Source organism: Erpetoichthys calabaricus, chromosome 1 (assembly GCF_900747795.2).
Source record: "Erpetoichthys calabaricus chromosome 1, fErpCal1.3, whole genome shotgun sequence".
In the NCBI taxonomy this organism is placed as follows: Eukaryota; Metazoa; Chordata; class Cladistia; order Polypteriformes; family Polypteridae; genus Erpetoichthys; species Erpetoichthys calabaricus.
This window is the reverse complement of record NC_041394.2, coordinates 252,006,813-252,027,195: the sequence shown is the minus strand read 5'-3', so window position 1 is coordinate 252,027,195 and position 20,383 is coordinate 252,006,813. Positions and strand designations below refer to the sequence as shown.

At 35.9% G+C, this 20,383-nt stretch overlaps 2 protein-coding genes across 2 annotated transcripts in view; one reads left to right on the top strand and one right to left on the bottom strand.

Moving 5' to 3' along the window:
• The window catches only part of itih2 (inter-alpha-trypsin inhibitor heavy chain 2), a 52,586-nt gene extending 49,248 nt beyond the window's left edge, over window positions 1-3,338 (top strand). The window contains exon 21 of the mRNA XM_028814030.2: window positions 2,964-3,338. Within this exon, the coding sequence (XP_028669863.2) occupies window positions 2,964-3,141 (178 nt within the window). The 3' untranslated portion in view covers window positions 3,142-3,338. The remainder of the gene's footprint in view (window positions 1-2,963) is intronic.
• Window positions 3,339-6,399: 3,061 nt separating this feature from the next.
• The window catches only part of kin (Kin17 DNA and RNA binding protein), a 77,613-nt gene continuing 63,629 nt past the window's right edge, over window positions 6,400-20,383 (bottom strand). Inside the window, exons 6-13 of the mRNA XM_028813999.2 lie at window positions 17,630-17,678; window positions 17,083-17,140; window positions 14,097-14,217; window positions 10,783-10,833; window positions 7,883-7,951; window positions 7,670-7,769; window positions 7,412-7,512; window positions 6,400-6,567 (exon numbers count right to left, since the gene is read on the bottom strand). Coding sequence (XP_028669832.1) covers window positions 6,505-6,567; window positions 7,412-7,512; window positions 7,670-7,769; window positions 7,883-7,951; window positions 10,783-10,833; window positions 14,097-14,217; window positions 17,083-17,140; window positions 17,630-17,678 — 612 coding nt within the window. The 3' untranslated portion in view covers window positions 6,400-6,504. The remainder of the gene's footprint in view (window positions 6,568-7,411; window positions 7,513-7,669; window positions 7,770-7,882; window positions 7,952-10,782; window positions 10,834-14,096; window positions 14,218-17,082; window positions 17,141-17,629; window positions 17,679-20,383) is intronic.

Below are 20,383 nucleotides of genomic sequence, written 5' to 3'. Positions count from 1 at the left end.
TTCACGTAAATGGCCTCCTTGACTCCTCGCTCAAACCAGCATTCCTTCCTGTCCAGGATGTGCACATCTTCATCACTGACAGAGTGACCACTGTCCTGTAGGTGTAAATAGGCTGTGGAGTCCTGGCCTGACGAGGTAGCTCTTCTGTGTTGTGCCATCCGCTTCGCCAGTGGTTGTTTGGTTTCCCCGATGTATAATTCACGGCAATCCTCTTGGAACTTAACTGTGTAAACGATATTACTCTGTCTGTGCCGGGGCACCTGGTCCTTGGGGTGGACGAATTTTTGCCGTAGAAAAGAACTATGTCCAGATGAACTGAATCAACTTTCGAGAATTTCCTTACCTGGATTATTGAGCATGCATCGAGACATTTTCCACCATGGGTACAAAAGGGATGGTATTGGTACTAGTCAGTTCTGCATCAAGAAACACGTCCCAGGGGAGAAAGAGTGCTCCCTGCTGGATACAGGCACACATCCTTGTGTTTTTTTGTGTCATAACTATCAAAACTGAGTTATTCAAGATGCTCACCCGTTATCCATTTCCTGTACCTGCCTGTGTCAGTCCAGTGTTGTGGTGGGGCAGAGCCTATTCTGGAAGCACAAGGTGTACAAACGTCCATGACAGTTAGCTTTGACAGGATGCCAGTTCACACTAGAAAGAATCATTTGGCTGTTTGTAATCAGCATAGGAATTGATGTGAATTCCCAAAAATTGGTGGGCCTCCATACTTGCAATATGTGCTAATGTTTTCAGATATACTGTAGCATTTATTTGGTTATCTTACATCGATCGATATTCTATCAAGAGAAACACGACAAAAAGAGAGGAAATGCCCCTGGCAGTGTGCTTCTCTCTTTTATAGTGCTGCCGATAACCTTCCTGACTGAATGACAGATCATCAATAAGTGATCTCAGATGTAAACTGTTGGAGTCCAGGAAGCTATGTGCGACAAGACAACTTGAGATGCTCATTCATTGTCTGCTCTAAATTAAAGCAATGAATGGAAGTGTGCAAGTGTGAGCTTATCCTAACTGCATTTGGTGCAGATTCATTAAAAAATGAAAAAAAATGTGTAATGATCAATCAGCTGAGCCTTCCCGTTTCATAGTGGGGGTTAAATGAAGATTTGGAAAGACAAACTTGTACTGGAATAGCAGCTTGTTGAGGGTCTTACAAAGAAGAGAAGGAATTAGATGTCATATTACTACTTAAAGGTCATCCAGTTATCTTTGTTTCTGCTTGGTGTGTTAAGGTTACTAATTTAGAAGGCCTAACCTAAACTAAGATTTCTTATCGCTTGATACTTTTTTCTAGTTAAACAGTATATTTTCTTTAATAACACACTCAGTATCAACAGAGTTAACCACAGTTTTGCAAATGCCTTTCAAAAGAGTCTCAACTTGAATATTGGCTAATTCAGCACGACTGATTTCTATAAAAGCGGCCTGGAAGTTAGCTTTGGTTGCCAACTGCTTCAGAAAAATGGATTCAAATCCTGGCACAGTCACTGTCTGAGTGGAGTATGTATGCGTAGTACAGCTTTATTACCTCATTCCAAATATGTGCATTTAAGGTTGAATTGGCCTGAATTGACTGCATGGTGGGGTTGTGTGTTTGTGTGTGCGTGAGACCCTGCAATTACCTTGTGTCTGATACTACCATCCTGCGGTGGGTTGGCACCCTGCCCGGGATTGGTTCCCTGCCTTGTGCCCTGTGTTGGCTGGGATTGGTTCCAGCAGACCCCCGTGACCCTGTGTTCAGATTCAGCGGGTTGGAAAATGGATGGATGGATGGATACTACCATCACAATTCTCACTTTCAACTTTTGGGCCTGTTTCACTAGACTATGTCCAGTTCAGACTTCTGGGTGGGGGGGCTCTGGACTGATCATGGTAACACCGAGTACAAAGCAGGAGGTCCTGAACAGAAGGCCAGTCCACTTGAATACTCAATAAATCAGCCGAACCTTTCCAGTCACCAGCGTACATGCAGGAAATGAGCAGCAAGTGTCGCCTACTCCATCACTCCACTGGCTTCCAGTCTAGATGTCCACAGCCCTGCAGAAGCGGTCAAAGAATATTTTCTTCATATAGTAACATTCACATAATACTTCAAAGTATTTTAAAAGGTTATAACAACAACTGAGTAAAGGTAAAGCAGTGTAGCATGTGTACATGCATTAAAACAGTGCAGCAGTCAACTGAAAGCCACTCAAGAAAATGAATGAGGCTGTGCCACAGATTTCAGATTTAGAAAGAGCTCTGTGAACTGATTTGGGGAGAGACTGTCATGAGCAGCTCCACAAAGCTCAGTGTGAGATTACTGAACACTGGCACGTGGAGGCCTGGTGTCAACAAAAAAGTAAGCCCACTTCACCAGGAGGGAGATCCAGTTCTTCAGGGTCTCTCTAATGCCAAATCCATTTTATAAAAGGAAACTGTTCCCATGTACCCCGGTTAAGTCTACAGGCATGACCATTTTCATAGTGAATTATTGTGTACCTCCATAGCATAGGTCCTGTTGGTTAAGGAAACCATTCGTTTTTTAACAAATCTTAGTCAAGTAAGGAAGTCCAAAGCCGCACTTGTTGCATACATTTCTGTGAATTCTTATATATACTGCATGCCTGTGGAAGTGTATGAAAAAATCAGAGGATACACTAAAGAAACTTTCTTGGCAGGCTTCTATTATCCCTAAGTGAATAAAGAGCTCTAACAGCACACAAGAATATTTTAGAATTTCTCTTCAAGGTAAGCCGGCAGCTTGTGCTTTTCACAGCAGCATTTTGTCTAAGAGTTGCTGCCTTAACTTTATGCATTGTGTCACGACTGAAATAAGGCTAAAACATTCATCACCACCGTCTCCTTGTTACATTGAACTTGTGTGACATATTCTCACTTGCAATGAGTTTCAAAGCATGTGACCAGGTACAATTCAGGATTATTTCTTGTCTCTACAGGGGATGGCAGAAATACTATGGTACAGATCCGGTCAATGGAACTGATGTCTACTGCTGGTTTATTCACAACAATGGCAAAGGGATAATTGATGGACATTTCATGGATTATGTTGTTCCAAGTCTCAACAGCTTTCCCACACCTCCAAAGATTGACTATAACAACCTGAAAAAGCTGTGACAATATTATTTTTGAAATAAAGTGCATTTTAATATGTGTAAAAATAATCTGAATATGTGAAATTTGACAGCTTCAGGATTGTATAATAAGAGGGTTGATGAATTTTCTGCCAAATTGAGTAAAATAATTTATAAACCTCAAAAATTTATGAGAGTGTATTAGACAGTCTGTTTCCTTAATAAATCATTGAGTAATTAGTTGGAATGACTCCCTTATTAATGATTAATTTAGGGCTAATCAGTGTTACATAGAAGAACTGCAAACAGAAGCTGTAGCTATTAACAGTGTACACTGGCCATCATCTCTTCTTAAAACAAGTGTAACAGCTGGATGTCATAAATATAAAATGTAGATCAATGTAAATTTTGCAGAACCAGCTGTTTTAATGAACTGAACTTATACACAGGAGCTCAATCATGGCAGGTGAGATACATTTAAAGTGGGCTTAGTGTGAAGTGAGAGTGACATAGGTCAGCCCCAGAAAATCAGGAGGATTCAAGTGGCTTTCAGAGGTTCGATACAACAGAGGATGACAGCGGACCACTTACACACCACAGGAGGCCATAACCCCAAGGCATACCATTTCACACGGTGTAGGACTCATTTTATGGATTGACATTGTAGCAGCTATCCTATTAAATGTTGAAGATTACAACAAATACATTCACTGGAAATAACAGACTTTTAATAGCCAAGACCTCCCATCTGCTCATTTTGTGTACCAATATATAAAACAAAAATGGGAGTAATTTGAAGGGACATGGTCAGCAGTAAAGAGATTAGAAAAGTGTTAAACACAAGAGAAACAACAGAGGTCAAGACCAAAGAGAGGAAATTGGAAATGTGTGGACATGTCTTTAGGATGAAGGGTGACAAATTGAAAAATACAGTAATGCTTGGAAGAGCTGATGGAACAAGGAAAAGAAGACAGAAAATGACTGGATCATAGCCAGGAATGGACTATAATGAATGATCAAAATACAGCCCACTTGGTTTAATAGTGGAAAGGATGGTGGTCAAGATAGAAGGCTCCCAACCTTTTGCCCCAACAGTCCTTAGGACTATAGGGTGCAAAGAAAAATAACACCATCTCCTATTCATCCATCTTCTTATTCTGCATACCCATCTATTATATTACACGCAGCCACAGTGTGCCCAAGTAGCACGAAGCACACACAGTCGTACAAGCAGTTTAGTATTGTCAGAGAAACTCACTTGCATGACTTTGAGATGTGAGGGGTGATGAAGTACCAAAAACAATGGATTGAGAGCTACATGTACATGAGGAATTGAAGGAGGTGAAAAATAAATGAATAAATAACAATTCTGTTTCCTATGTTTAAGACCTAAACAGGATACAGACATAAAATGAGTTGGAACAGAGCACACAAACAATGCTACTAAAGTGTAGTTAGTTTTTCAAATAATTTAACAATTAATATGGAACCTCAGTTTATTATATAATTTTTGACTGTGTACAATTGAAAATTAAAAGAATAAAAAAAGAACAAAACTTGAATATTTTAGAGCTTGGTGCGTTCTGAGATCAAGCAATACAGTAGGTATACAGAAATGCTTACAAGTGTGGGGTATGCCATCATGCAGATCTGCAGTAGGACAGCAAGCGAACTGGTCAGTTCTGCATAGCTGTACTAACTAGACAAAGGAATTCCTGAATTTACGAAGACATAGATAAGAAATAAACATCACAATAGCTACAGGGCAGTTAACCACTTTTTAAGGAATAGAAAGTTACTGACATTGACAATATGTTAAGGAAAACAAAGTTTAACCAGTATCATCTTCAGAGATTGGCTGGAAAGAAACTTTTGTTATATATATAAAAAAAAATACGATACCAATATAAAAAAACTTCCTTTACAGTTTTGTTTTCTTACTTCTTTTTGCCTTTTTCTTTCTTTCAGTCTTTTGTTTAAAAAATCTGCCATTATTTCAAAGTTCCTGAGAACTCCAAAACTGATTAAGGATATGCACACTCACCTAATGATATGCCATACAAAAAATGGCATTACAAAATGTAACCTTCTGGTTACAAGAAAAATGGAGCAGCTATTTTTTTTTTTTAATAGGTGCCCCACTCTTATTATGAACACAGACAAAGTGCTTAACAATGTAGTAGGAACCACTCAGTGAACATAAAGAGTAACTAATACATATTTTACAGGAAATGTGTTACTACAGAGTGTCCTGAAGGAGATGCCAATGCTTCCAATATCCTTGATAAATTAGAACTGCTGAAACTACAATTCTTACAATGAAAGTGGATAAACCACTGATTCTCATCGAAATTCAAGACACTGCAAGTTCTTTACAAAATGGGAAAGCTACAGGTCCAGATGGTTACCAGCAGAATCTTATTTAAAAAAAAAGTAATATATTACCTATTTAACTATAGCTATGTTTAAGAAAGCTGGAGGAGATAAGATCCTATTCTACACTTTATGCCAAGCACTGATTATTATTTTTTTCAAAGAATACTAAAGACTCTGGAATGTGGAAACTTATAGACCAATACTGTTACAAAATAATGATGTCAAGGTATTTTTAAACATTTAAACAGAATTGATAAGGTGCAGCCTTTAACAATTTCATAAGATCAAACTAGATTTGTTAAAGATAGGCTCACAATTGCCAAACCTTTGATGACTGTTTGATGTACTATACATACCGTCAACATTTGTACAAAAAGCATTTGGTATTGCAGAATAGGGATATCTATATGCAGTACTCTGCACATTTGGGTTTTGACGTAATATGTGTGCTTTGATCAAATACCTTTACAAAAGTCCAGTAGCCTTTGTTTGGGTAAACAACAAATTCTGATTAATTTTTATTAGAACACAAAACCAAACAGGCCACTATCGCCAAAGCTTTTTGGAACTGCTGTTGAACCACTGCTTATTTGTCTTCATAAGCAGTTGGAAATAGTAAGAATTATAAGAAAACAAATGGAACACAAAATATTCCTCAAGGTGAATGATGTGGTTCAAAATTTTAAAACAATTGGGAATGGCAAATTGTTGGTAGTGTGGATGTAAATCTTCGGCTATTAAGGATCAAATTTATACCGGACACTTCTGATGCTGATCCTTTAATTTAAATTAAATAGATTACTATAAACAGATTTTGAATGATATTGAATGGGACTGTGTAAAACTGAGTAAAGGAAAAAGGTAAATGAAAACCACTTTTACACAAAATATCTTAAATTTTATTTGCGATCATGTGAAAATAGGAAATACAAACTTGAAAACGTAAAGAAAGATTTTACGAGATTTTAAATGTGTCCTTAATGCACCATACAAATAATGAATATCCTGACACAATAAGTCTCTTTTGCTCTCAAGCCAACTTTGAAATGTCTTCATAAGCAATTCCTCCAATCTTTTGTCCTTTCAGATGTCCCTGTCAAACAAAGATATAAACTGTGCTGTAATTCAGACATTCAAAACAATCTAAAAGGCATCATTACAGCTGCTTCGTCTAAACATATGCAGGTTCCAAATGTATAAAAATTGTAATATTAACAATTTCATTACTGTTCCTTTAACATTTCAGTGAAAAAAACCCCACGTATTCACTTTATAAACACTTTTCATAATCTATACCCACTAAATGATAGCACTACCTCTGTAAAATAGAAAAGATATATCTGAGCCTTCATGCTGAATGTATTGTGTGGATTTTTGGCTAATGAATGGTTAATAGCTTCAATTATTCACTGAATTAAAAAAAATGAACACAATAAATATCTATTTATTCAAATATACACTACTAAGACTACGAAGCAAAAGCAGCAGCAACTGTGTCACCATGTTGGCCTCACTTCTAAATGTCCCTGAATGACTTACTAGGAGGGAATAAAGAGGATGGGACATTTAACAGTCAACAACTATTCTAGGGTTGAAAAGGAAAAGCTATATCCAAGAATATATATCATGTTTTATAAAATGACTGAGTGGACTTCTGAACAATTAATATTTTTTCCAGTTTCACAGATTAGAATATAGCACTATGCTTAAGCCACTGCAAAGTAGAGCATAGTACATTGTTCTTTCAGCTGAACAAACTTAGGCTCTGATCTGAAATCTGATTATTGATCTGTGCAAAGTGTACAATTGTAAATTGTGTTAATCTTGGTCTTTTATAAGCTGAGAAGGTACATATTCTTATGAGGGTATGTTTGCACTCCGTATAGACAGACATTAATATGAATATGAAATTGCTCTTCTATGTTTAGGGTACTTACACTATCCATAATTACGGTTGCTGAAAAGCTTTTCTCATCAAGAGAGTCCATGATTGCTTCTTTACCTCTGTGAACACCATTTAACACCAAAACTTGCTTACCTATAAAAGATACAGTGTCAGTGTATAAAAAGGTTCCCCAGTACAACAAAAACACTTCTTTACTTTTAAAGTAGCTAAATGACATGCTTTTCCAAAACACTGTGTGATACATTACTAATAGGATTTAAACTTTGTGGTTATTAATTGACAAATTTACCCAGTGCTGGAATTACAGTCTCCAAATGGGACTGGTCTAGCTTCAGCTTGTCTCCAGAATCCATCATCTTCACAACTGCAGTGTATCTGTTTTGGACTTCCTGTTAAACATCACAGAAATGTATAAAATATATTTTTTTCCTCATTGCTTACACCAGATGTTTTACGTTTCACAAGGAGTTGCATCAAAAATAAACATTTTAAAAAGTCTCACCTTTATAACACCTTTTTTTTTGTAGTACTGTCCACCTAATTTATCTGTTACCACTTTAACAACAATACCCTGTAAGAAAAAGGAGAAATTACAAGATTATGAGTTTTTGCGCTTTGTGACAGTAAAAGTAAATATTTAAAATTAAAATTAAGAATTTTCTAAACCAGCAAGTTGAAAATATGTCAGTATATAATATCCTAAAAGTCGTTGCTTAAAATTACTGAAAATGTAACAGCACTCTCTCAAAAGAATACTCCACCAAAAAATTTTTTTTTTTATATTATTCTTGCAGTTTGTAGTTATGGTTTAGAAAAATTATGATTTTTTTGGAGAAAGAAGATAATAAAATTACTGATACAATTGTCATCAATGGGGACCAACAATGAAGAACAGCAAATAATATGTAAATGTCAATAAAAAAAATCTCAACTCACTTGTGTTACATAATTCACCTGTCATATATCTAGATGTATGCTCCAAACATTTGTATTTTGACTGAATTCATACTTTTTCAGTAGTGGTTTTGAAAACTGCAGCTGATTTGTTCACTGAAGCCTCATGGATATGTACAAATGTGTGGCAAATTTTCCACCTGATAATGTTTTTATTTGCTTTTCTTTACTTTTAGTCTCTCTATTGGTAGATATCTCTGCAATACTTGTTATCACATGAAGCTGACAGTAACCTATGAACGAACAGGACTCCTGACGAATAATTGAGATAATGCAGTAGGTCAGAGGTTTATGCTGATCTTTAATTCAACATCTTGTTTTTGTTTCAACACGTTTCACTTTTGTTAATCAGAGGATTTTCTAGAAATGGATTACTTAACGATATGTTTTGGATTTTTTTGGCTTTGTTCAGTCTTGGCTCACCATTTACTATTGTGTCAGTAATTTTTTTAACCAGTATTCTCTATTAAAACATAAGACTAACAATTTTTCTTAAGCCATAACTACAAACAAAATCAATTACATAATAAAGAAAGATTATGATTTTTCTGTATTCATTTAACTCTATTGTTTGATGTATCTTAACAATCAGCTAGTCTCACCAATAGATATTAGATAAATCTAACCTCTAGCATTAAACCAAATAACAGACTGATTTAGCCATCAGTTATTTAGCAAAAAAGTCCGCTAACATGCAGTATTCATGTGATTAAAAAAAAAAAAACACGCACGCACGCACACCTACCTTTACTGCTTCCCTATTTCCCTATTTTTTAAGAAGGAAAAACGACAGATATTGCTATTCATGTACATAGAATAGTTTATGAAAGGCTGCGGACTTTATATAAAAGCAGGATGTTCAGTCAGGAGCATTTAGATTTGTAATAATACCAGGTCAAGGATAAAATTATAGTCATTTCAAAAAAGGTAAATATTTATGTTTATCAGCTTGGGAAGGGTTATAAATCCATTTGCAAATAATCAGATGTCTATGTTCTATAGTGAAACAGGTTAGTTAGAAATGGAGAACACTGGATACAGTTGCCTCTATACCCTGAAGTGGGTGTCTTGAAAATTCATCCAAAATAAGTCAAAGGCTACATCCAGAATTCTACAGCCCTCCAGCAACATGGTTCATGACACTCACATTAGAAAAAACAGATCAACTAATATCTTATGTGGTAGTTTAGTTTGCAGAAAGTCTCTTCTTTATAAAAAGTACATGGTGCTTTGGTTTGTAACACTGCCTAAGAAATAGCATGGTCGTGTGGGGGTGAGGGATGTTGTGCAACCATCCTTTTAACACCATGGGATCCTAAAGGAAAATGTATTAGCTGTCTATTGTACAACTAAAGCTTGGCTGAAATTTGATAATGAAATGAAGCAATGATCCTAAGCACACACCAGTGAACCTACAACTCAAACTGCAGCTGCGGGTGCGTATGGCGGGTTTCAAGCACAGGTAAAAATAGTCCACACAAGTATAAAGAGAAAAGTTTGCTACACATGTAGAATAAAATGCAAAAAATTAGAAAAATGTATCTACTCTAAACTTAGCTTTTCTTAGCAAACTTTAGTTGTTTCTATACTTAAAGATGCTTTACTTCTTCTTCAGTACGCTTTAAACGTATGCCGCTGCACACTCAACAGAGCATGTTGTCCTTCATGTTACTTGACACGTAAGGCAAGGTTTAAAACCACGTGCCCTCCATGCCTTACACACAGCAAGGCAGGTCACTAACTGAGTATAATGTATAGTCAGAGAGGCCAGAAATAGTTAGAATATACCAATTCAATTCAACTTATGGGGGTTGTAAGAACCTCTCATAGACTATGCACCAATATGTAGGCAAAAAATTATACAACTTAAATAACTAGCAAATGGCTCTTACACAAACTCTAAAAAAATAGAAAACAATCAAGAATTTAGAAAAGCTAAAGTCCAGATTTCAATCCTGCTGCTATGGGGAGACTTCAAGTAAGCTGCACATAAAGAAATATCAAACATCACTGAACTGAAACAGTGTTATAAGCAGAAATGGGTCAAAAATTCTCCAATATGATATACAGCATAAAATGTCAATAAACTTACACTGAAAACAATTTATGCAAGTTATTGCTTTCAACAGTTATGAAAAAAAAGTAAAATAATGTGCTGTTTTATGATTAGATTTATCCTGTTTTCTGATGTGGTCACCCGCCACATGGCTGCACTTGAATCCTAATCTGGGTTCCTGAGTTGGTTTGTCATGTGGTGGGTGGGGCAATGCGCTGTATCAGTGCGTGCTCCTAATCCATCCATCCATCCATCTCTCTCTCTCTCTCTCTCTCTCTGATGTGGTGATGAGGACTAGAGGACTGTTAATTACAGTATGAAAAAATAAAAGTCAACACACTAACTTTTTTACATGACCATTTTAACTAGTGGTTATTATACTGTTGACTTACAGGATGTAACCAATAGTCTGTTCTTGAACTTTTTCTCTTTTCTTCTTCCATCTGAAAAAAATCCATAAATTCATTATTAATCATGCATTAATGAAAAAGTTTTAAAAAATCCTGAAATTTATAACTTTCTTTTATTAGTTAATTTCACACCATAAACACATTCAATATATATTCACACAGGGTGGGTTCAGAATTCTGACCCCTTTACTCTCTGCACACTTTATTGTGTTACAGATTTAATTTTAAATGGATAAATTTGTCAATTATGCCCATTAATCTACACTCAATAACCCATAATGTCAATGTGAAAATATTTTCAAATTTATCAAAGAATAAGAAGAGAACCTATTGGAAGGATGAACATCTTAGCAGCATCCGTCAATCAGGCATTTATGGTAAAATGTTAAGTAAAAGACACATGATGGTTTAAAGGACCCTTAGAGCATGGTCTGAAAAGACAAAATTGAACTCTGTATGCAGAACACCAAGCACAGTGTCTGGTGAAGACCAAGCAATGCTCATCACCTTCCTAACAATCTCCTTATGGTGAAGCATGGTGAACGCATCACCATGTTATGTGGGTGCCTTGTATTGGCAGGGACAGGGTTGAAGGGTTAGAAATGATGTAAGGATGAATTAAGTCAAATACAGACAGGTCCTTGAAGAAAACCTGCTCCAGAGTGCACACAACGTCAAACTGGGAAGACAGATTGCCTTTCTGTACAAGAATGACCCGAAACATGCAGCCAAGATAACACTGTTGTAGGCTTTGGCTGGGACACTCAAAGACCGTAGGAAATTTGTCCCAAAGCCACATGTAACCTGTGGAGAGACTTGAAGATGTCAGATTGCTGACAATTCCCTCTGGGTATATGGGACTTGAGAGGATCTGTCAAGAAGAATGGGATAAACTGCCCAAATTAAGATCTGCAAAGGTGGTAAAGACTTACCCAAAAAGACTCAAAGCTGTAACTGCTGCTAAAATGGCTTCTACAGTTATGTATTAAGGGTCTGAATACTGAGAGATTTCAGTTTATGATTTTCAATAAACTTGCAAGCCTTTCTGAAAACATGGTTTCACTTTGTCATTATGTGTTAAAGAGTGGGCAAACATAGCAAATGTATCCATTTACAATTAAATTTATAGCACAATGAAGTGTGCAGATAGTGAAGGGGTCTGAATACTTTCTGAATCACACTATGTGTGTGTATCTCTATATATAATCTTCATTTGGATCTTGATCTTTGTTTGTCCGCGAATGAATTAGAAGAAGAAGCACTAGATGGCAGTAGAGAGACAGCTAAAACACAAGCTTATAGTACTGAAGACTGTAGTACTCCAGTCACACCTCAAAACACAGACATTCAAACTAAACAAATTGTTGTGCTTTAAATTAACTAATCTTTATATATAATCTTCATTTGGATCTTGATCTTTGTTTGTCCGTGAATTCATGTTCCCCTGACACTTCCTTGGTTGTTACTTTCGTTTACAAACACTGTCGATACCACTCTTTGTGTTTATATCTGGCGTCAACACCGTGCTTTGTGTTTAGATCTGGCGTCGACACATGCTTCGTTGTCGAGACTGTGGTTTTTTGTGTTTCTATCGACCGTCGTTGGCAGCACTTCGTCCAAATTGAATGTTCACTCACTTCTTGGAGTCGGCAGTCAGAGTATATAAGTCAGACACACTTCTGTGATTTTCCATCAGTCGGCGTTTGGAGTTCAAGAAAGAAGCATTGCTTCTTCCCTACTCTTTGGATTGCCACAAAGCAACCTGCGAGATTGCAGAAAGGTTGAGAAGAGATCGTGAGAGGAAACGACAGCGTCGTGAAAACGAGATGAACTGTGAATGGACAGAAGCAGAAATGCTCCTCCAACACCACATAATTACTATTCGGACAGTGATTCCGAGTAGGCCGTTCCTACGGAATCAATGTCCAAGGGTTTTGTTTGTTTCCCTTATAATAAATCATAATGCTGTGCGACGAAGGGCACAGTTCACGACTGGCAGCCGCGTTTAAACAGGGAGCCCTTCACAGACAACTTTAACACGCGCAACGTAGTTGGGCACACATGGCTAGTATGTATATAATTAATTACACAATATGTACTTTTGCATTACTGCGATATATTTTAAGTGATGTCTATCAAATGTTCAATCAAACCTTAATATTAGACATAAGGGACGTAGACTGAAAAAAATAATAAAAGTTGAAGGTATTAATAAAGAAAGTTGCAATACCCACTACAACATCATTTAGATGAGAACCCAAAGCACTGTAAGGAAAAATAATTTAGACTGCTATAATTATCTACATCAACTTAATTCACTATGTTCTAAATGTTTCCTCTAATATTTGTGAAGGAGGACGATGTTGGGAGCATTGCTGTACCAACCACATGATGAACCACCTTAGGATCCCAAATTAGCACCTAAGCACAGCCGAGCAATGGGTAACACCTCAGTACCACACTAGTTTGAATAGAAACAGTGTGAGGATTTTTTTTCTGTGGCTATAGAGCCAATCCTGCCACCAACCCCTGAGTTTTCCCTGCAAGTTGGAGGACCTGCATGCAGGGCTGGATGCAGGGTAATGTCATAGCCAGGATGGAGCAGTTGCAGGATAAGGGTATTGCTAAAGTGCTCAAAGGAGTGGAATCACTTTTGGCATTTAGGGGATTCAAACCGGCAGTTTCCTAGCCTTAGAGCCACCATTCCACCTTTCAGGTTAGAAAGACTTAAAAGTGAATGCTTTACTTTAGGTCTCAGCACATTTCAATTAAGGTCAAATATGTACTTTGACAAGGCCATTGCAAACTGAAAACGTTTTGCACCTATTGTGTGTCTGATTACCTTCAATGTTATAAGAATTAATTAAAACAAGCAAATAATGAGCAAAAATTTGAGCCTGCGTTAATGTTACTTCTCTGTGTCTACTTGGAAATGAGAAATATGTTATATTTTGTGTATAATATATAGTCCAGTATGACAAAGAAAGAGGTAGTCATGCTCTCATGTGATTTGTATGTTGTCTCATCATTCTCAAGAAATAAATGGTTTCAATAAATATACCAGCAAGCTACTAGTTAAACAAGATTTTTTTTACAAATATATAAATATAATATTCTCATAAGACATAGTATTAAAAACATATAGTCTGGTTATACTGCAATAAACTAAATCAAACTAAGTAGTATCTGTAGGTAGTAACATTGCAAATATGACAGCACACATTTGTAGTTAATATTGCAAATATGGCAGCACTGTTCTATTTTTATAGTAAAATATAAACTAAAATGTAAAATACTTCTATTATCTCATCCAATGCCGACTTTTTCTTTTTCTCCTTCGACTCCATATTGTGGCCCAAATCCTTCCTTTTTCCTGTGGCAGCCATGGTTTGCAAAGCACTGGATCCAAGATTCAAACTATAAAAAAATATATGAAAAAAATAAAGTATGTGGTATGTTGCTTCTGTTTCCCCGAAGATTCTCTCTCTATTATAAAAAAAAAAAAATCCTGGAAGAGAAAGACTAGGGAGACGAGAAGACGGGAAGACACTTAAAAGACCCGTAAGATGAAAGAGATTGACCCAGGACCATCTCGCGGGGACATAGAACATGAGATTCTTGCAAGACATGCCCTACTTACAACCAACATCAAATAAGACCAAGGGCCGCAAAACACTCAGTCGTGTTAAGGATTTGAGCACACACAGATCCAGGGCTCTCAGCGCATATAAAGCATATAAGGACAATACGTTATAGATGAAACGTTGATGACTAAGCAAAGAAGAAAGAGCAGCGCGGACAAAAGAAAAAAATGCAAAAAAGAAAAAGAATAATCTAGGTGCAAATTCAGAAAATAAGGAAATTAATAATCAGCCCGGATAAATGGAATTGAAGAAAAGCACATCCAATCAGGCTCAGAATTAAAAGACAAAGAGTAAAAGACAAAGTAGAACTTCATAAAGACTTTCAAAAACGTTGGCACTATATATTCCACTGAAAGTGGTGGAATTCGAAAGGCTCAAAAAAACGGCGCAATACAAATGCAGAGAACCTTAAAGAATATGAAAGCAGGAAAATTAGAAAGTATCAAAAAAAAAAAGAAAGTAAAAATCGCAGTAGCGCAAACAAACAGAAATTATTAGTCGAAAAAAGGGAAAATAATCACCACGGACCAGGTGTCATTGAAAAAAAAAAAAAGAAGGACAAAGCGAGGAATGGAGATCGAATATATGAACATAGGTGATATGTCAGAAGTATGTAAATATTGTAAGGCTTTGAAGTTTAAGTCAGAGAATTTCAAAAACGTATTTTACCTCACATGCATTTATTGGTTACTTTGCAAAAAAAATTATTAACTGCTGATGATGTAGATCGTTTTGTCTGTGCTGCAATTCCAAACAGAGAAACCTATCCTGAATTATGGTACAAAGTCATTAAACACATGTCTCACGGACCTCATTTATAAGATTCAGCATGTTGGGACTCGAAAGATTCCAAAAATTGTTTTTAACGAAGTTCTGAAATAAAAGTGAAACTAATGAAATAGCAACAATTCAAAGAAAAAAAAAAATCTTAAAAGTGTGTATCTGGAAAACCAAACACGGGAGTTGGCGAGCAAAGCCCCCTAGTATTTTATATATTGTACATATATATATAAATAAAAAATTGAGGGGAGATTTAACTTAGTTAATTAATTATTCATTTTGCCTTTGACAATGTCCATAATCAAATAGTATGGTAAGACTACTTTATTTACCTTACTGTTGTAAGAGCCAGGTTTCCAGCTGTTAGGCTTATCATCAAGGTAACTGAAGCACGTTTTAAGAAATAAGAGTAATACATTTTATTGATAAATACAAGTATGATTGAAATATTATATATATTTCAATATATTTTCAATATATTTTGATCCCACAATATATCAATATATTTTTATATATATGCCTTCCTCAGGAACAACTAATAGGTTACAACCTACTGATGTTCTGCAGCAATTAAAGTACATTAAGCCTTGCAAGTTGAAGCAAACAATTTGCACAGGTACCCCAACTTCTTTTAATTACTATAAACTCCTCTGTCTTAAAGCAGAGTTGGAACAGACTGTCTTCCTACACCCTCTGAAGTATTGATTAGACATTATGACACTGTAGAAAATTCCAGTGATAATGGCAATTAACACGTGAAATGAGACAGAGCATTATTACCATTAGAAGTATTGGCCTTTCATTTAGAGAAATTTATAATAAAAAAAAAAATCTAAGTGTCAGTAATCCTATACAATCCAAAGGCAATTGTAAATTGGAAGAAACTCAGACAGGAAAAATTTGGCAGACCCAAAGTCGCAACCCAATCAGAGGACAAGTTTCTGAGGGTCACCAGCTTGTGTCATAGGCACCTCACAGCACAACAGCTTCAAACACAACGTAACAGTGCTCAAAAAAAGCAAGTCTCAGTTTCTACTGTGAACAGGAGACTTTGTGTTGCAGGTTTGACAGAACGAATGGCAGTAAGAAAGCCAATCGTTAAAGGACAAAATAGGGCCTTGAAATACTGGCTGTGGACAACTGCAGACTGGAAAAATAGTCTTATGGACTGATGAATCAAAATTTGAAATCTTCAGTTCATCACGCAGATGTTTGTATGTCATTGAATTTGTAAAAGGAAGGTTCTTTAGAGTATGACACCAAACATGGAGGAAAAAGTTTGATGGTCTGGGGTTCTTTTGCTGGAGGGAGAGTTGGTGACTTGCACAGAGTGACTTGCATTCTGAATCAACAGGGTTAACATACAGGTGCATCTCAATAAATTAGAATATCATCGAAAAGTTAATTTATTTCAGTAATTCAATTCAAAAAGTTAAACTCATAGATAGATTCATTACACACAGTATGTAATATATACACATATACACATACATACATACACACACACACACGCACATATATACTGTATGCAAATATTTTTTTTAATACCTTGTGACGTTTATGTATTTTTCAGAAATATGATTTTAAAGGATAAAATACAAAATAGTATTTGGCTACTCAGACCAATCCATAATCTAAGATCATGGATGCACAGGAAAAGTGTCTCATCCTTGTAAACATTAATTGACTGAGATTTTCATTAATAATGCTGAAACATATGATAAAGTAATAATGCCAATGGAATATCAGGTCCCAAAGTTATATTCTACTAGAAGAAAGTTTGTTATGTATTAAAAAGAAAAAAAATCACATACTTTCAATGTTCAGTGCAATTTTAAGTAAGGTAAGACCAACTGACCTTGACTTTGATGAAAGACATGCTGAAGTACTTGGTCCCATGCTTAACATGAATGCAACTTTAAAAGTAAAGAAAAACAGAATTCTCAACATTACTCATCATTTTATTCTCTGTAATGGTAATGATGAAGAGAATAAAAACAACCATAGCTTATGTGCAGTACAGCAAGGTTTAACACCAGAGCTACCCTAAACTAGCATATCAATTCATTCCTGACACATTTATGCAAACAACCACAACTATACTTTTTCTCTCAAATCACTGCAATTTATAGTAACCAACTGAAGTGAAAGCTTTAGCATGCTTAACGCATTTTTTTTTTCTAAATTAATAAAATATTCATTCTAGTGTCACCTTTCTAGTTGCCCATTACTAGATACTTGACAGTCATATTCTAGTTGTTGCTCTTTCAGCAATTTTTTCAACAACAGTATCAGCTCCATTTTAGATATGCAACTATTCAATTTACAAAAATACTGGTATGAGAGATGGAAATTTAGATGATAAATTTAAATGATTTAAAATAAAAGCTGATATTTCAACTTACCCTTTTCTTCTTCATTTGATCTTTTTAATTCTGTAAACACAGGAACATCCTAGAAATAAATCATTTACATAAAACTGGAAAATTCCTTAGTATTAAAAATGGTTCTCAATTATCACATATTTCTAATAAAGTATATTTTTTTCTAATTTAACTTGTCAAATACATGCATGTAGGAAAATGATTAAATTAATTACTGGTATCATTTGTATGCAAAATAATTAGTTTAGTTTAATTAGAGCAAAACAAACTCCAATTTCTATTTCTTTGAAACCTTATTTTGCATTATTCAATTTCATGTTTACATATTATATGTTCTTGGATATTGGTTTTTGGGATTATGTGTTGCATTGCAGGTTTATAGAATTTGGAATGCCTTCCCATCTGATGAACAAGCAATACCCAAAGCATTGAGAGGAATAAAGATGCAATACTTGATGTACTTGATTCAGAAACAGACTGAAAAAATGATCAAGGTTAAAAAAACAAAAACAAAAAAAGGAGGAAACAGGTCAGTAAACAATGGGGAAAAAAGTGAGTGAAATTAAGACAAGAAGCTTACAGAAGGAAAAGTTGTAAAAATGGTGACAGATAATTTTGTGTAAAGCAGGGAATTTGAGGACACACAGAGCTCTACTTTTCTTTTAAGAATGGGAGTTAAGAGTTGATGGCAATGCCTCAGAAGACATCAAACATTACATTTACTTGTTCCACTGCTATATACAGTTAGGTCCATAAATATTTGGACAGAGACAACTTTTTTCTAATTTTGGTTCTGTACATTACCATAATGAATTTTAAATGAAACAACTCAGATGCAGTTGAAGTGCAGACTTTCAGCTTTAATTCAGTGGGGTGAACAAAATGATTGCATAAAAATGTGAGGCAACTAAAGCATTTTTTTTAGATAGATAGATAGATAGATAGATACTTTATTAATCCCGATGGGAAATTTAACACAATCCCTTCATTTCAGGGGCTCAAAAGTAATTGAACAATTGACTCAAAGGCTATTTCATGGGCAGGTGGAGGCAAGTCCGTTGTTATGTATTATCAATTAAGCAGATAAAAGGCCTGGAGTTGATTTGAGGTGTGGTGCTTGCATGTGGAAGATTTTGCTGTGAACAGACAACATGCGGTCAAAGGAGCTCTCCATGCAGGTGAAAGAAGCTATCCTTAAGCTGCGAAAACAGAAATAACCCATCCGAGAAACTGCTACAATATTACGAGTGGCAAAATCTACAGTTTGGTACATTAATAAAGTATCTATCTATCTATCTATCTATCTATCTATCTATCTATCTATCTATCTATCTATCTATCTATCTATCTATCTATCTATCTATCTATCTATCTATCTATCTATCTATCTATCTATCTATCTATCTATCTATCTATCTATCTATCTATCTATCTATCTATCCTGAGAAAGAAAGCAAGCACTGGTGAACTCAGCAACGCAAAAAGACCTGGACGTCCATGGAAGACAACAGTGGTGGATGATCACAGAATTATTTCCATGATGAAGAGAAACCCCTTGACAACAGCCAACCAAGTGAACAACACTCTCCAGGGGGTAGGCGTATCAATATCCAAGTCTACCATAAAGAGAAGACTGCATGAAAGTAAATACAGAGGGTGCACTGCAAGGTGCAAGCCACTCATAAGCCTCAAGAATAGAAAGGCTAGATTGGACTTTGCTAAAGAACATCTAAAAAAGCCAGCACAGTTCTGGAAAAACATTCTTTGGACAGATGAAACCAAGATCAACCTCTACCAGAATGATGGCAAGAAAAAAGTATGGAGAAGGCATGGAACAGTTCATTATCCAAAGCATACCACATCATCTGTAAAACACAGTGGAGGCAGGGTGATGGCTTGGACGTGCATGGCTGCCAGTGGCACTGGGACACTAGTGTTTATTGATGATGTGACACAGGACAGAAGCAGCCGAATGAATTCTGAGGTGTTCAGAGACATACTGTCTGCTCAAATCCAGCTAAATGCAGTCAAATTGATTGGGCGGCGTTTCATGATACAGATGGACAATGACCCAAAACATACAGCCAAAGCAACCCAGGAGTTTATTAAAGCAAAGAAGTGGAAAATTCTTGAATGGCCAAGTCAGTCACCTGATCTTAACCCAGTTGAGCATGCATTTCACTTGTTGAAGACTAAACTTCAGACAGAAAGGCCCACAAACAAACAGCAACTGAAAGCCGCTGCAGTAAAGGCCTGGAAGAGCATTAAAAAGGAGGAAACCCAGCATCTGGTGATGTCCATGAGTTCAAGACTTCAGGCTGTCATTGCCAGCAAAGGGTTTTCAACCAAGTATTAGAAATTAACGTTTTATTTCCAGTTATTTAATTTGTTCAATTACTTTTGAGCCCCTGAAATGAAGGGATTGTGTTAAAAAATGCTTAAGTTGCCTCACATTTTTATGTAATCGTTTTGTTCACCCCACTGAATTAAAGCTGAAAGTCTGCACTTCAACTGCATCTGAGTTGTTTCATTTAAAATTCATTGTGGTAATGTACAGAACCAAAATTAGAAAAAAGTTGTCTTTGTCCAAATATTTATGGACCTAACTGTAAAAGCCTACTACTACTGGTGAACAAATTCTGGACACAATCATTTACTTCATGCTTTTTTGTCTGAATGTTGGATATTAATGGGAGTTATGGCCACTATTGAATGTCTATTAGAAAACATATTTGGGGGGGACAGCTTTTAAGTGTCTATCCTTTTATTAAGCCA